This window comes from Ruditapes philippinarum, unplaced genomic scaffold (genome assembly GCF_026571515.1).
Source record: "Ruditapes philippinarum isolate M1 unplaced genomic scaffold, ASM2657151v2 ctg1512_1_1_1_1, whole genome shotgun sequence".
In the NCBI taxonomy this organism is placed as follows: domain Eukaryota; kingdom Metazoa; phylum Mollusca; class Bivalvia; order Venerida; family Veneridae; genus Ruditapes; species Ruditapes philippinarum.
The window spans coordinates 270,041-287,961 of NW_026858470.1; the positions used below are offsets into that span (position 1 = coordinate 270,041).

The 17,921-nt window shown below is 32.4% G+C and overlaps 1 protein-coding gene across 1 annotated transcript in view; it reads right to left on the minus strand.

Annotated features, from left to right (window-relative positions):
- Positions 1-17,921, minus strand: part of LOC132753250 (uncharacterized) — a 32,584-nt gene that overhangs the window by 2,206 nt on the left and 12,457 nt on the right. The window contains exons 3-27 of the mRNA XM_060743690.1: positions 17,784-17,882; positions 16,929-17,034; positions 16,020-16,193; positions 14,842-14,939; positions 13,429-13,551; positions 11,819-11,924; positions 10,999-11,172; positions 10,246-10,343; positions 9,436-9,576; positions 8,996-9,101; positions 8,604-8,777; positions 8,090-8,187; positions 7,413-7,559; positions 6,857-6,962; positions 6,172-6,345; positions 5,296-5,393; positions 4,783-4,908; positions 4,398-4,503; positions 3,766-3,939; positions 3,224-3,321; positions 2,499-2,639; positions 1,966-2,077; positions 1,330-1,509; positions 1,022-1,130; positions 146-423 (exon numbers count right to left, since the gene is read on the minus strand). Of these exons, the coding sequence (XP_060599673.1) occupies positions 146-423; positions 1,022-1,130; positions 1,330-1,509; positions 1,966-2,077; positions 2,499-2,639; positions 3,224-3,321; positions 3,766-3,939; positions 4,398-4,503; positions 4,783-4,908; positions 5,296-5,393; positions 6,172-6,345; positions 6,857-6,962; positions 7,413-7,559; positions 8,090-8,187; positions 8,604-8,777; positions 8,996-9,101; positions 9,436-9,576; positions 10,246-10,343; positions 10,999-11,172; positions 11,819-11,924; positions 13,429-13,551; positions 14,842-14,939; positions 16,020-16,193; positions 16,929-17,034; positions 17,784-17,882 (3,346 nt within the window). The remainder of the gene's footprint in view (positions 1-145; positions 424-1,021; positions 1,131-1,329; positions 1,510-1,965; positions 2,078-2,498; positions 2,640-3,223; positions 3,322-3,765; positions 3,940-4,397; positions 4,504-4,782; positions 4,909-5,295; positions 5,394-6,171; positions 6,346-6,856; positions 6,963-7,412; positions 7,560-8,089; positions 8,188-8,603; positions 8,778-8,995; positions 9,102-9,435; positions 9,577-10,245; positions 10,344-10,998; positions 11,173-11,818; positions 11,925-13,428; positions 13,552-14,841; positions 14,940-16,019; positions 16,194-16,928; positions 17,035-17,783; positions 17,883-17,921) is intronic.

The following is a 17,921-nucleotide window of genomic DNA, read 5'->3' on the forward strand; positions in this document are numbered from 1 at the left end:
CTGATAGTCACTTAAAATTTATGCTAGAAAGTTTGGCAGTCCACAAACTATGAATACTTAGGTCATGTGACTGATTGTGTTCTATCAAAGCGATGACATTTAAAAAGAAATGGCTAAAGATAGGATACTTAAGTACTCTACATACCTTTCCATCTGATGACATCGGTTCCTTTGCCTCTTCATTAAACAGTTGTTTGATGTTTCCATTACCTTCACAGATGACTGCTTTGTGAGCGTATACAGTATGTTTGCCTTCTAACAGAAACTGACAGTCACTTGATGCTTTATCATTAATGACTGGCTCTATGAAAGCATGCGATACAGGTACAATAGGTGCCGAGGGCATAAGGGCTGGTTCCATCGAAGAATATACAGGAGGGTATGCAATGTCGTGATTCAGACTGTCATATGATGGTGGTGCATCTGAAATGGTAAAAACGCGGTGTTATTCAACCCATTCTTATTATTTTGTCGGAATCAAAAGTGATACGCTTTTGTAAACGGTATACTGTTAGGACAGCTGCACATCCATTAAGTTTGAAAAGACTTTATTTATACTGTTGGTAGCTCAATTTTAGTGTTTTGAAATCCCTTAAGCTTTTAATGATCAGCTCTCAATCCATAGCAGGACAATTCCATTACTCAAATTTAGCAGGTTAATGAAATGGTTGAAATACATAAGGATTGTGACATAGCAAAAATTGCTACACAACGCCAGAATTCACGTGACTAATGAAATGATTCTATTCAGATCGAAATTGATATATCACTTTCAAAGTGACTTACGTATATTTTTATGCCACTTCCTCCATTAAAAAGGATTAGGTGAAATATAACCTCTATCAAAGCGATTTAATAATATGCGTTTGAACATGCATGGATGTTTGTTGCCAGAACTGTTGCCAGAGGCAGGGGGGCAACATTTCCAAATGTCATCATTAATGTCGAGAGGCAAGAGTTTACACTATTCCACAAACACCGATGATTTAACTTATACTAGTGCATATGCATGAACATATACCTGTAGGATATCTGCAACCATGAAGACGTATAGCATCAATCTCAACATAGTAACGAGCTGCTGTACAATTTACTTCTATACGTATATTCTTTGTCGCACAGCTAAATGCCTGAAATAACTGTCTTTGTGTTTTATAATATATAAAATCATGTACAAAACTTTTAAATGTTATATTTGTGTACTTGTAAATTATAAAAAAAACAGTTAATTTTCTTGGGTAAAACCATAGAAAACTTTGATTGTGGACATCATCATTGAAATTTATAACTACAGTGGAGGTTATCATGATGAGATGAATATATACTAACTTGAGTATTTAGAGGAGGGGAGAACACTCTAGAAGATTCTATGTTTGTAGGCGTGTCTGTTTTCCATAATGTTTGCCATGTCCGGTCATCATTTAAGCCTTTAATTGCGACCACCCCGCCAGCGTGGAATGTCTCGTATATTTCTATTCCAGAAACATAAACTGGTTCGTGGAACTCTACCTGGAATCGAATATCAGCGATTAACAGTCAAACAATTTTAGAAATATTGGTAATGGTTAAATTGTTAAGTTTATATTATTGATCTTGGAAATAAAACATTTGATTTTAAAACATTTTCAGATACTATATTAAAAGTATGTATAAATTCGATGAAAGTGCACGAATTCTAAAGATGTATTCCTATCAATACCTACATTCTTCCTATTGAAACTGAATCAGATAAATATTTTTTTCAAGGGTACAAAAGCTTTTTGTACAAAAGAACGCTTGGTGCACTTTAAAAAAGAAATCGTAAGCGAAGAAAAGGTCAGATAGGTATAATAGTGCATAATGCAATTTAATCAACTTGTACTTTTAATCATTTGATTCCATGACGAGCTGCTCAATGTTCTTAATCCAAATCAGCTACCTCAGACCTAACCAGAAGAAAACAATACAGCATAATTATGTACATACCTCTAAAAACTGAAGCCCGTCTAAGCAAGAATCGTGTTGTGCCCAGGTTCCTGGTTTGTCACCATATTCTGGGTAAACGTTCGGTACCCCTATCACATTGATTGCATGCCAGCTGAAACAGGAACAAGTACATTAAAATAAAATAATTTCATTTTAGAACTGTAGAAGGTGCATAGTTGTTATTCCGTCATATACATGTATGTCATTTAGTCCCTGAGGTCGAATGAAAAAGAAAGAAAAAAATATAAAATACAATAAAGGGAGCATATGCTTTTAGACGGTCAATGCGTAAAATCTCTATATAAGTTAAAACATTTTGTTAAGCATTTTATGAATAATTGGAAAATCAATTTAGGAAGCTAAAATCATCCGGCCAATTTAATTATTTATTTGCAATTACAAATTCCAGTTCTTATCAAATTAATTAAATAACACTTCTGGTTCTTACGAGTACAGTTAATTTCATTTAATTTTAAAAACCTGTAATGTTTTTTTAAACCAATACTTTATTGCTACTGAGTTATCTGCCTTACCCCTGTTGATCATACTGAGAGGAGAAGTTGGTTACATGTTTCACCCATTGAGACAGATCAACTGTTTCTGTAGTACCACCGATGGCCCCAGAGCTCATAGCCGTAGAAGTATCAACTGCTGGAGTCCCTGAATTGGAGTCCCTAAAATTTCAGATGAAAAAAAAAGGAAGTAAATAAAACATCATCTAACAACAAGCTTTAATTTAATGTTATTGCATATAAAAACACAGCACGTTTCCAAATACATAATTATTGTATGTAAAAATGTTACGGCTATAAATCAGAGTAAACATTGTGAAAAGGTTGGAGTATAAAATGGATCCCAATAGAACAGGTATTTGCAACTCAATAATGAACTTGTAGCAAATGGTGATCTAGTGGTTAAGGTGTATGCCTCCTCACAATCCAGGGACTAAGAGTTCGAGCCCTTATTTGTCCTGGCTACGTTATCTCACATGATACCATGTTATGAGGTTATAAAGCATTTTTTTAGTTCTGTCTCAAATTGCATGATTTTCATTGGTCTTTGTACATTCAGTGGCAATTTACGACCAATCAAATGTCTGAATTCTAGTTTTGAGCTGTAAGGATTTCTTTATAACCTCGAAACCATTACTGTTATCTTCCGACAAGCAGACTCTATAAAAGAAATACAATGTAACTTAAAGATGCCAAAACTTGGTTCACAATCAAACTTAAATATATGCACGTATGTTTCAACTTACCTGTAACCATGAATCTGCACGGCATCTATTTCCACCCAAGTTCTGCATGCAGAGCAGTTTACATCAATACGAATTCTATTTGTCTTCCAGTCAACTTGCTGAAATATGGTATGTAAAAATAGATGTTTAGAAAAAAAGAAAAATTAATATGTATGAGCCAATAAGAAACCAATGAATATTATTATTAACATCTTTAGGTTTATAAAGTTGCTTTTGGCAATGAGATTTGGCTTGCATTGAAGAAAGTAAAAAAGTATGGCACAAAAATTGTCTTTAACATAGCGTTTTCTAAAACTCTATTGTGGTAATACAGTAAGTTGTTTTTTATATATTACACAATTTTAATATTACAGGTTTTCTCATTCATAATGTGTATTTACATCTTATCGAAAAAAATTTAGAAAGAGACTGATATAAAGTTTTGATTCAGTTTGAGGACTGAACGGTTATATCAAAAACACAAAAATCAAAAACATCTGTATATAATACTTGTTATATAACTACACCATCATGTATACATATATTGACAAAATACAACAAACCTTTATAGGAGGAGAAAATATTCTAGGAACAGTAATATCAAACGGTTGCACAGACTCCCAAAGTGTATGCCAATTGTTAGGTGAACGCAATGCCTTCACAGCTGTTACTCCGCCACAGTGGTATGTCTCGTAGATGTCTACACCAGTTATATATACACTTTCCTTCACTTCCAACTGATAAGAAAACAAATTCATACTAAATAGCAGAAATTAATTTGTGAACATCGTCGTCAAAATAACATAGGAGGGTCAGAATCAATGGCTGTGTGGAACTCGTTAGGGAAGATAGAAAATGAAATATACGTTGACCTGAATGAAAATTTGGCATTTATTTAAAATGCCTTTGGCATTTATTTAAAATGTCATAATGACATGGTTTAAAATAAAACTATCACAAATGAGTATAGCCATTTTTATAACAAATATCATATATATAAATTTATCAACATTATTTTACAAATATCAAACAATTTTCATTTAAGAAAAAAATTGTACGGTTTTAGCTGAAACTTGTTTGTTGATAGTGCTAGCATCGTAAAGAAAAGGGGAGGACAAAAGTGTAAAAAAAAATCAGGAAATAACAAAAGAATGAAAAATATCTACTTTAGTTTGGAAAAAAATAAAATGACTACCTCTAGATATTGATTATCGTCTGTCACTCCCGGGGCCCAGGCTCCAGCTATGTCTCCATAATTTGGATACACCTTTGGAGAGCCAATAACACATGTAGCAGACCAACTGAAATATTGAATTCATTCATAGGAATGATTAAGAATGATTAAGAAAATGGTTGAAGCAATGAAGATAAATTTAAAATGTCATTATGAAAAAAAGACAATTTCATAGTGTTCCTGTACGCGATCTCTTTGTATACTCCTATATTTTTGATATTCATCAACCAGTTTGATAAACTCTTGAAAGTTCCAATCAATAAATTGATTCATTTTTATATAAATGTCATATAGAAGAATACTGCTTTTATCTCGTGAAAGGTTGTTATATCAATGTAAAACATACTCGTTGCCATATTGTGATGAAAATGAGACAATTTTATCCACCCATTGTGATGTGACACCTGCCCGTGACGCTCCACCATCTCGTAATACAGCTCCTTGTCCAGTTGATTGACTAGTTGACAATTTTCTAAAATATGATCAAACAAAATTGGTATACCCTTTAAAATAAAGGAAAAGGACAATATAAGTATTTAGAATTATTCTGTAGTATGGCTTTGCTGCTTTCGAGTAGCTATCCGTTCTTTTAGCAGAAGTATTGAATTGACAAATATCGGTATCTTAAAAATTATGCAACACATTTGCCTTTCTTTTACTAACCGCTAGAAACAACAGAGACTTCATCAATTATGAAATATGTATTCAATTTAAACATATTATGTTTAAACTTTCGTACATCAGCTTTGAATAATTCTTCGAACTGGTTTTCCTGACATGTGCTTAAAAAAATCAGACAAAATAATTGTGCATATCACGACAAAACATAGAAGAGTAAAAATCAAGGAAACAAAAATACCTTTCTCCATGCAGCATTATAGCATCTATTTCAACCCAGGATCTACATGCTGAACAATTAACTTCAATTCGAATAGTTTTCGTTTTAAAATCAGTACGCTGGAAAAAATATGAATGCGTTATAATTCGTTGGATACTTGTAACAAAATAAAAATATTTTCTTTTTAATCGCTAGTTTTAAGCTGTTTTGAGAACTACTTTGTGTTGTTAGGTTTGTCGGCAAGCGCTGTCCCAGATATTGAATGTCGGCAATGTATTTCCTGATCTGTGATCAGAAAATACAAAAATGAGTATCACAATATTTTCTCGGACAATGCTAATACTATAATGTGTATTTTTTGTACCGTTAGTGGCCATGAGTAAAACTTATATATATATTTCAAAAGGAATGTTTATATTTCGTTTGCATTTATAAACATTAATATTTTTCTTCGAACTCTGACAAAATAGCGAGAGTTTTAATGAAAAGTCTCACACACGCAAGCACCGCTTTTAACAATATAGTATCATATCAAGGTATTAGAATAATTCACGCGTCAAAGGAAAATTTCTATAAAATGTTTCGTTATATATATATTGGTAAGACTCAATTCTTCAAGCCTTTTAAGAATTAAATATAGTTTATATCGTACCATAAACATTTTTCATGATCAATTAATGATCAATCACCATAACAGTAGCAAATCTTTTGATAAATATTCATTATTCACCTCAACTTGACAACGGTAAAATGAGCATAACATCACTTAAAATAACTCTTGAAGTATCTTTTCTTCTTGACATTCTCCATTACAGATTTTGGTGTCTCTGCTAACATTGACCACTTTCTTAGAAAAGTCTCTTCAGAGAATGAGACTGAAGTATAAAACTATCTTACTATTAAAGGAGGAGTAAAAACTCTCGATATCCGGCTATCAATTGGCTGTGCAGTCTGCCAAAGTGTTTGCCAATTGTTAGGTGAACGCAGTGCCTTTACAGCTGTTACTCCGCCACAGTGGTATGTCTCGTAAATGTCTATACCAGTTATATACACACTCTCCGCCACTTCCAACTGTAAAAATAATCTTTCTTTTTTCATTTAATTATAAGTCGTTTTAAAGACATTTTATTTAAACAATTTTGAGAGTAACATCCTGAAAACATTTGTCAACCAGATCAAAATATAACATTTATGAATCGTGTACTTATATTAACAATGCCATAAAAATGTGACATTCAGGACTATGTCAAAATGAAAATTGCTATCAACCGATTGAACTGTTTGACATCAACGTTGTCATAATATTGCAGAAATAGAGAGTGCGTATTTTGGGATTAATATATTTCTTTTCCCTTTTATAATATAGCGTAACAATTTTTTTATATTAGCATTGTTACTGAGCTGAAGCCAGAGGCCATTAGACCAAGGCTAATATGATTCTCTGTATCTCAACATTAAGGCCATTATGAAAACTCTGAATAATTAACAATTATTTTAATTAACATCGTAATGTAACCAAAACCACAATTCACGGTGAAAAATAATGCCACAGAAGAAAATTGTAAACAAGATTATTAATGACCTCAAGAAATTGCTTATTGTCTATTACACCCGGTGCCCAGGCTCCTGGTATATCTCCATACATCGGGTACACCTTTGGAATACCAATAACGCATGTAGCAGGCCATCTGAAATTATTAAAGTTCATAATAATTATTTAAGAAATGGTTAAACATTCAACAATTTATATCTTTAAGATTATAAGAATATTGTAAGAGTATTCCGCAGTGCAGATATCAAATCAGATTATAACATGTATCAAACCTCTGAATTCCTGAATTTTTTAAAACCTTAACCTGTCTGTAAACTATTTAATCCTTTACTAAATTGTTCTGTGAACAGCTCTACACGTTTTCCACAATATTGTTCTACCTCATTTATTTCATTTTATTTTATTTATCTTTGATACGACATTTATTTCTACTACGTAAAAGTGAGATTTTTGCCAACGGAGGGCAATGTTCAAAGAAAGCAGTCACTGGCAAGTGAATACCACCCAGCAGGACACCGTACAGAAACGGGCAAAAAGACGGTTGGAAAGTTCTAACTAATGACGCAGGCGTTTTTCTTAAACTTACTTTTTATTGTCATATTGCGAGGAAAATGAAATGACTTTATTAACCCATTGTGATGTAGCACAATCACTACTGTCACATGGTGCTTGTCTCTTTGGTAATACATCGCCTTGTGTCACAAGTTGACCATTCTTAGTTGATGACAAATTCCTGTAAAATAATCAAATATATCAGCCATATAACATTTCATATTATCTAGCGTGTAGTTGTATCTAGACTCTCAGCCTGTTGCGACCAGTGCATACCAAGAGCAGCAGAAAAACCCCGTTCCTTTTGATCATAGTCGGCACTGTTCGCTATTCGGTAAGTACTTATTTTGAAATTTCTCTTTAAAATTATGAATTTTTTTCTCAGTTTTGTTTCTATATTAATCAAGCATGGTAAGGATTAATGCTAAATCAACTAATTAATAACAATACGGTGTGTGTTTCTTAGAGATTGCACATAATTATTAAAAGCATAGAAATATGTGATATAAATGCTTTTATTTCGTAAGATTGCCCTATTGTATGGTCGGTGCTAGAAGAAGAATGCTTGACAGTATAATCAAAAATAGTTTCTCTCAAATAATTGTCAGTTTTATAAATAAGTACATAATAGATAAGATGCCTTTGAGATAATATGTTTCTACAAAAATTGGAAGAAAAGAAGAAAAATTCGAAATGATTATACAAATGTACCTTGTACCATGAATCTTCACAGCGTCTATTTCGACCCAGGTTTTACACGCTGTACAATCAATTTCAATTCGAATTATTTTCGTTTTGAAATCAGTTGCCTGGAAAAAGAGGCAAAGTAAAAAGTATTTTCTCAGTGGAAACAAAGTTTTGTGGAACCTTACTGATTTATGTTTTATATCAATATAGTTCTTACTTAACCAGAATGTAATTATATACAGAACAGAACAAACTAACTTATTTATAATATATAATTAATAAATACAATAATATACTTAAATGATAGCGTGCCTTTGCACATATTTCAGTATTTGACATTTGCTCATTACTTCTCCAATAATAAGAATACGACCTTTTCATTATTTTTTATTTAATTTTCAAACTAATCTTTAGTAAAACATACGAATTAAACTTGATAATGAATTGCAATTGCACTTTTTTTAAAAACATAATTCAGTGCTTTATTTATCATTTTTGTCTTCTGCATAACAAATGTTCGGGACTACAAAAAACCTACCATTATAGGAGGAGAAAATATTCTAGACTTGTTACTATCAAACGGTTGTGATGACTCCCAAAGTGTATGCCAATTGTTAGGTGAACGCAATGCCTTCACAGCTGTTACTCCGCCACAGTGGTATGTCTCGTAAATGTCTATACCAGTTAAATATACACTCTCCGCAACTTCCAACTGACAAAGGAAAACATAAAAAGCATCATTAAAAGAGGTATTTTTAAAGTTGACCTAGAATGACCTGTTACAGTCATCAATATTTGACTGGAAAGAAAAAGAAATAGACAAACTTGTATCTTGAATAAATTCCAAATTAATTTGCTCATACAATTTAAAACCCATCAATTTACAAATAATTTATTTCCAAACATTTTTCCAAGGTATCAAAAAATTACCTCTAAAAATTGCTCATGGTTGATGACACCCGGGGCCCAAGCTCCTGGTATGTCTCCATAGTTTGGATACACCTTCGGAGAGCCAATAACACATGTTGCTGGCCAACTGAATACATCGAAAATTAATCGATATAATATTACCATAAATAAGCTATATAAATAATAAATATATAAAATTCATCATGTTTCTATCAAACTTTTATTTATCAAAACATTCAATTGCACAATTTTCTTGTATTTCAATTTTGAAATACAGCAAAGGACATGCTTCCCACATCTGGCAACATGATTAGAGATTCACTTCCTCTATCTAAAAAAAACAATTATAAACTTATCTCAAAAAACACCAATGTTACTGATCTTATATGTGAGATGTTGCACAGAAAAGTAATCTTTTCATCATAATTTATGCAAGGCTGTTATATTATTTTTAAACTTACTCCATGCCGTCATATTGTGAGGAAAATGAGACAACTTTATCAATCCACTGTGATGTGACACCGGTCTGTGAAGCTGTGTCATTTTGTAATGCTGCCCCCGGTGATACCAGCTGGCCGGTTGACGTACTAGTTGACAAATCTCTGTAATATAATTAAACATACTATTCACCTTATTAAGCATTTGATAAACAAGTTAATGATATTAGCAATTACTTTATTTTGATAATTTTCCAGACTTGCTTCTAGAGGTGTGAAGCCAGCAATTTCTACATCCGTTCATGAACAGACTTTGTCAAACAACTGTCTGCAACTTTTCAATTTTGCTGCTTTAAGCGTTCTTAAAGAATTCCCTTAAAATTTTTAATGATTAAAAGACTACATATTATAGTACTATTTCAGTTACTACGTTCAACAAGTGTCATGTCTGCACCAAAGACACATGTTACGCTCAGTTTTATTGAAATGCATTCTATAGCAAAATCTAATAAACTGAATGTGAAATATATGAATAAGTTTAATTTTAGACACAATTTGAACAATATAAATGGTTTTATTTCATTATATTCAATTTCAGAACGTTAAATGGAACGAATTAAAAAAATCCCTTATTGTAAGGCCAGTGCTTCTGCATTCAATCTTGAAATATGTGCATGGGTTTGCAAGTTACATCAAATAATTTAGAAGTGCACTTAAATCAAAAGTGTTATAAATCATTTTCCCACTTTCGGTTTGTTGAAATATACAAACACGAATGAATATGTTTCTAGAAAGACAGAACGTTCAGATTTGAAGAATATAAAATAAATATACCTTGTACCGTGAATTTTTACAGCATCTATTTCAACCCAGGATCTACATGCTGTACAGTCAATTTCAATTCGAATTATTTTCGTTTTGAAATCAGTAGTCTGGAAAAAAAGGCAAGGTATAAAGTACAAAAAAAGAGAAACAAAGTTTGTATATAACCCCTCTGATAAATACATGTATATCAATATATTTATCAATACATCATATAGTAGTTAAACTTCTTACTACATGAAAATGTAGTTGTTTATAAAATTGAAACAAATATGACATTCACTTCAATTAAGGATAACGAATTAAGATGTGTCCAAAATTGTTCAAATTTCAATTTGAGCCGCGTCACTGCAAAACCAACATAATGTGTTTGCGACCGCAATGGATCCAGACTAGCCTGCGCATTTGCACAGCCTGATCAGGACCCATGCTGTTCGCTATCAGTTTCTTTACTTGTAAAAGGGTTGGTAAGCGAGCAGAGCGGATGCGCAGGCTGGTCTGGATTCATGCTGGTCGCAAATGCATTATCATGTTGGTTTTGTCGTGACACGGCTCATATCTGTTGTTTGATTTTTTATTGTTGTTGTTTTTTTTATATCTTTTCTAATAATAGATATTTCTAATTTTACTTTTTATCCTGTTTCATAATGAAAGTCAATTTTGATAGTTTTTTTTGAAATGGCACTGTTTCAATACTTTATTCATCTTTTTGTGTCCTAGTGTTTTGATAACAAAAGAATTCGAGTAAAATAAAACAAAACCTACCATTAAAGGAGGAGAAAATATTCTAGACGTGTTCCTATCAAATGGTTGTGCTGACCGCCAAAGTGTTTGCCAGGTGTTAGGTGAACGCAATGCCTTCACAGCCGTTACTCCGCCACAGTGGTATGTCTCGTAGATGTCTATACCAGTTATATATACACTATCCTTCACCTCTAGCTGATAGGAAAAACATATTAAAATCATCATTATTAGCGAAATTTAAAAAGTTGCTTTTGAATTACTTGTTACCAGTAGTGATATTTAAAATAAAAGCAAGAGATTCTTGAATGTCTTCCGAAATGTTTTGTTCACAATATATAAAACCTATTAATTAATATATACATGTAATTTGTTTTTACGCATTTTCAACACATAACCACCAGAATCGACAAAAATGAAAACTATATGTTTCGATATGATAATATTGTTTGTTAACAGTAGATATGAATTTGTTCTCATATTGAAATTTGATCTCTCTAATCAAAAACTTGGAAAGATTTAACCCTTCTGTTTTACTGTATTAACTGTCGTTAATACACACAATTTATGTTATCGACTGAAACTACCAGTTGATTGTTTTATTACGTAATATAATTTCCAGAGATAATGGATTTCGCCTTACATTGACTAGGTTTATTTGTATTTGAAGGACAATATAATAATATATAAACAATCTTATCAATGTTTGATTTTAGTGCAAGAGATATTCAAGTTTCGAGGTTAACAAGTGTATTTGCTGTTGACTGTTTAATTCGCCATATTACAATATACTTTGATCAATCTTCGCATATTAGGATGTATTGAAATGATATTGAATAGTGACCTCTAAAAACTGCTTTTGGTCTTTAACACCCGGGGCCCAAGCTCCTGGTATGTCTCCATACTTAGGGTACACCTTTGGAGAACCAATAACGCATGTAGCAGGCCAACTGAAATATTGAAAAGTAACCGATATTAAAGACATGTAAATAGGCTGCATAAACAATAAATATATCAAATTCATCGTGTATCTTTCAAAATTATATTCATGAATAATAATATTTGCAAAACTTACAAGTATCTCAATTTTGAAATACAGTAAAGGTCATGTGGTCAAGAGGTGGCAATGGGGATAATCTCCCATTGTTTATAAAGTGCTCCTCATAGCATGCGTCTCTTATTGCCTCTGACAACCAAGTCCAACTCCTAGCCTGCTCGAATGATTTGTAACAAGCCCGGCGGAACTGATACAACTGATAGGAGAAGGGGCAAAGGCGAGATATCTGGCGCCTGAAAACCAGTTATTTGGGTAGATGAGGCGCATCAGTCTTGAAGGACAGCTCATCTAAGAGAAGGAAACTCTAATATTAAACCTCCACTGCCATTCTGCCACACAAGATGAAGGAAAAACATCGATATGAAACCAAGTCAGCAGACTGTGCTCAATTTCCAGAGATGGAAAGCAGTCTAGGAAGGAAACTCCAAAATCAAACCAACTTTCCTCGAGTAAAATTGAAGTATGCGTCGGGCCAACATTCCTACCTAAAACAACACGTTACTGAAATTATGGACATAAGAAAAAAAACTAGAATGCTAACTATGTACATGTATATCCACTTCGTAAATTTCGAGAAGGCGTTCGATTCAGTGCACAGAGACAGTCTTTGGATCATATTGAAAAATACGGTATACCAAATTAGCTGATCTAAATGTTTAAATCACTATATGAAGACTTTAAATGCTCTGTGATTGAAGGAAAATGAGACCAAAGCCTCTTTCTTGACGTAAATCAAGGCTGCTGCATGTCAGAGTTCTTGTTCCCTTTGATAATAGACTGGGTGATGCAGCAGACAGTCAAAAAAAAACGAACTGGAATTCGATGGGATTTCATGGATGAGAGACTCCTTCCAAACAAAATGCCTAAAGAGGATCCTTATGATCAGATTGGCAACAGCGCATACCTAATCAGACTGTACTGGAGTTGGCAGAAGCAACTAACATCAGTGAATAGATCAGGAGAAGGATAGAACTGGATCAGCCGAGAAAGGATCCAGCAGATGATTGTGCTGTGGCTCTGGGATAGACGCCTGAGGGAAAAGGGAAGATGGGACGCCCAAAGACAACTTGGTGTCGAATGGTGGAGGTAGAAAGAAACAAGGCGGAATGGAACTTCTGGAGCACAGCGCGCCGAGAGGCTTCAGACCGCAACATGTAAAGGCAAATGTCCATGCCTTATGTGCCTCTTGGCATGAAGAGAATTAAGAATAAAGTTAAGATAAAGGTCATGTGGTAACATGATTAGTGATTTACTTTACTTTCTCAAGTATTCAAAATCAATTATAAACCTAGCTCAATTAACTCCATTGTAATTGATTTTATCTTGTAAGATACTTGTTGCACAGTAAAATAATAATTCCATCATATGCCAAGTCATTATATTATTCTCAAACTTACTTCCTGTCGTCATATTGTGAGGAAAATGAGATAACTTTATCAATCCACTGTGATGTGACACCGGTCTGTGAAGCAGCACCCGGTGATACCAGCTGGCCTGTTGTCTTACAAGTTGATAAATCTCTGTAAAAAATCAAACCTGGTTGATGCATAGTTACGGAAGAGTATACTGACCCCCTTTATATATTTTTTATGCCTTCAAGAAAAAAACCTTTGTATAATACATATCTTTAAAAACTTGACAAGTTATATGATATCTAAAATAGATTTTGCAGAGTTTTATCTGTTACTATACACCATAAGTCACAAATATGCATTGTTTCTTCGATGGTATTTGGAAATTTAAGAGAACAGAATGTTCTTCTTAACATACAGTAGTTGTACACTTTAGCATTTATCATAATTTATGAATCTCATGAAAAAAGATGTATGAATTTATAAATTAAATTAGATTCTCTTGGTATAATAAGTCGCATCTATTATTATAATATTAAATGGCCCTTTTCTCGTTTTGATATATAAAAAAAACATGTATAATCATTGAAAAAGATGTAAGAAATATTTATAGTATGAGTTACTCAAAGTTTCAATACCATTTATATAATAATAATATATATCAGTTAAATTATAACATTTTATATAATACTGGCAAGATACTCGTGTACCGCAAGCGTGTTATCATAACGATCAACTTATGTTAGGAAACATATAAAACATCATCTAAGCTAAAAACTCAGGTAAAGAATATATATATTATATATGATTATATCATCTCTATATCTGTCAAACAAATAATGACTCGAAAACATACTGTCTTCAAATAAATAAAAGCGTTTACTCCAAGACAACGTCTGCTTCTTGAGGTAGACTTTCAATGAAAAGAAGAAAAAACATATTTCTTATAAATAAAAGTAAGGTCTTAAGAAAGACTTAAGTTTATAATACGTATCTTTACTAGTATAGTAGCCAAAAAACAGAAAAGATCAATATGAACTATATATATAACTTTTAAAAAACCATTACGAACTATGTTGTTATCATGTATCGTCGTATTTTAAACAGGCATATAAAATATATAAGGGGGGTCAGTATACTCTTCCGTAATAGCCAGATATTTTTCTAAAACATTTAACAAGTAAATGTTCCATGATTTCACTGTTATGAGCCATCGTAAACAATCCGTTTTTTCTATTTTATATACAAAACGTGTGTGGCACAAAGGTGGGTCTGCATTCAATCTTAAAATATGCACACACTTGTGCAAGTTGACGATATCTCTAAGGTGTAATTTGGATATTAATTCTCTCAGATGATAGCTCTGCTTTTGTGATTTGAATATACAAAGTACAATTAAAAGAAAATATTTTACAATTAAAAAGTCACTTCAAATTAAAGAATGTCAAATAAATATACCTTGTACCGTGAATTTTTACAGCATCTATTTCAACCCAGGATCTACATGCTGTACAGTCAATTTCAATTCGAATTATTTTCGTTTTGAAATCAGTAGTCTGGAAAAGAGGCAACATAAAAAACCATATTTTACTGAGTCAAAAATAGGGAAACAATCCACTGACAATGTAAAATGCATTTTTCGTGGAGATAATACAGTGCGATACTTAAAAAACACATATATTTACCATTAACTAGTTCACTAAAAAAATCAACATATTTTGCAAGTGAAATCATTTTCAATAGGGAATTCTCCTAATACCATACTGTCAAATAACTGTAACTGATTATCAATTGGCAAACAATGTTTTGTATTTTTTAATTTTAGTCAAAATATTAAACATAGTCTTCCTAGCTAGATCTGTCAAATGTTTTTTTGTTTTATTTAATTTACTATGAAATTTAAATTTCTGCTCTAAATAACTAAAATTATCTATAGCTTCTAGAGGCGCACTATTGAAATAAAATGCAGGCTTATTTCTTAATTTACCACGAGAAAATACAACAACTTTTGTCTTCTCAGTGTTAAAAGTTAAGTGCCACAGTTTACAATACTCAGACATGTTTTAAAGTTCTGTTTAAAGGTCAGTTTGACTTTCAGCAAAAGCAAATGTATCATCGGCATATAGAAGCTGGTACAACTTCATCATTAAGACATATCTCTGTAAGGCCTCTTCAAAACAGTGTCCCGAAAGCTATTTATAGGGCACCTGTGGCGTTCGTTTCTAAAAGGTTTACTAATTAACCTATAGAGAGCGGAACGGAAGATAAGTTTCCTTAGTATGTATTTTATCGACGGCAAATTTCATTTCACACCTTGATTATTTTTATTTGACAATTATATGAAACGGTTGGTCTAAAAATAACATATTTAACCTTCTAATAAAGATCAATATCAAAAGAGATACTTCTAAGATAGTCATGAAATATACACTTTTATGTCCTCCCAGATAATATATATTTTAATTATTAAAATATTATTATTAACCTTCTCGTTAAATTTCTTTTAAGAGACGATGTTCAATTTGAGGAATAAGAACAGAACGAACAGAAAAACAGTTTTATAAAATATTTGTAAAGCAAGTATATCATCATCCATACATATAGATATTAACAAAACGTTTCGGAAAGCAACATACCATTAAAGGAGGAGAAAAAATTCTAGACGTGTTACTATCAAACGGTTGTGCTGACCGCCAAAGTGTTTGCCAGGTGTTAGGTGAATGCAATGCCTTCACAGCTGTTACTCCGCCACAGTGGTAAGTCTCGTAGATGTCTACACCAGTTATATATACACTCTCCTTCACCTCTAGCTGGTGAAATATAATTAAGAAGTAGCTTTATAAACCTCTCAGTATCCTTGAAAAAGCACTTTAACACATTAGTTTCGATAATATGGACAATCATGAGACCCCGAACCGCCGTGACTTAGTGTTCGAAACCCGCCGGTGACTCATGGGAGAAAGCTATCGAGCTAGCTTACGGACGCCGGTGGGTCTACCCCAGTGTCAGTTCTTTTCTTTAAAAAATAAACTGCACGAAGGAGGGCCGCCCGTTATCCTCAAGTAAAACTGGAAATTCAACAGTATGACTGTAGTGTGTGTGATGCAAATCCTAACAAAAAATACTTGTTTCCGGCGTAAATAAAACAAATACGATATACTAGTTGTAATAGTTTGAACATTAGAAATAAAATTCCTTAATTTTGTCGTCGTAAATGTTTCACACCATGTGATTTATAAAATTCCTATGGCATTGTATGGAACATTAAAACGACCAAATGGATAAAATCTAAATGTTTCTTGTTTTTGTGTTTTTGATTAATCAATGTCAGATACTAAATAAAGTTTTGACATCTCCCCTTTTTCTCCTCGTCCCCTTTTCGTCTATAAATGTTTAGTGTCTGTTCGGTTAACTTGCATTTAAGTGAACGGCGCCCTTCCTTCTTGATGTTTGTATTCATTTTTGCGCGAGTAAAATGTTTTGAAATATGGTATTAGGAAGAAAAAATGCTGCAATACAAAAAATAGATAAAAATGTATAATAACCTCCAAAAATTGCTTATTGTCTTTTACAGCCGGGGCCCAAACTCCTGGTTTATCTCCATACTTGGGATAAACCTTTGGAGAACCAATAACACATGTTGCAGACCAGCTGAAAATATAAACAACCAATCACGAATATTAAATGTACAAAATATCAAGTTCAATAGAAAATTTAACAATGTCTGAAAACGTATCTGCCTTAAATGGTGTCCATTCACTCTTTCAATTTCAATACATAAAATGTTTTCTGTTTCTGATACAAGAAGCCTAATATGTTAAAATGCCTAATATGTTTAAAACAACATTCTTTTACCAATGTCAAAAGCGGGTGCATTAGCGAAACTATACAATTAATATAAAATATTATTTTTTTTTAATCTTGGGTCTATTATTATTAATAGATATGGATTTTCATTAAGTTTTTGGCTCGTTTTTTGAAAGTCCATCCAGTAAACATTAAACTGTTTTATTTCTGAACTCTGATAAAAAAAACTGATTTTGAAAATATATTCTAAAATTCTATGTTAACAGGCAACTATTTATGTTGTTTTTATTATTTTATGCGCATGCCAACAAGACATAAGAACGGTCTAATTTGATAATTAATTGACAATATAGTCAACAAGTATTTCAAACACTAATCTGCGTCATCAAATTGGATTCATAGGAACTTGATGGCAAAATCGTTTTGGGCAAAATATATATATATATATACTTATACACACAAAAGAAACATATTAAATGTGTAATAGATAATTAATTATTAAAATCACGGCGGGATTACGATCTTAAAAAATAAATAAATTAATTAAAAAAAAACATGTTTGCCAACAATTACTTATGGTTGAGTAAACTTACTTTTTGTCATCATACTGCGATGAATATGCGACGACTTTGCGGATCCACTGAGATAGCTCGCCATGATTAGATACATTTGATATCGGGCGTCGTACTTCCCTGCAATATAGTTTGTTCATATGAGCCGCGTCACGACAA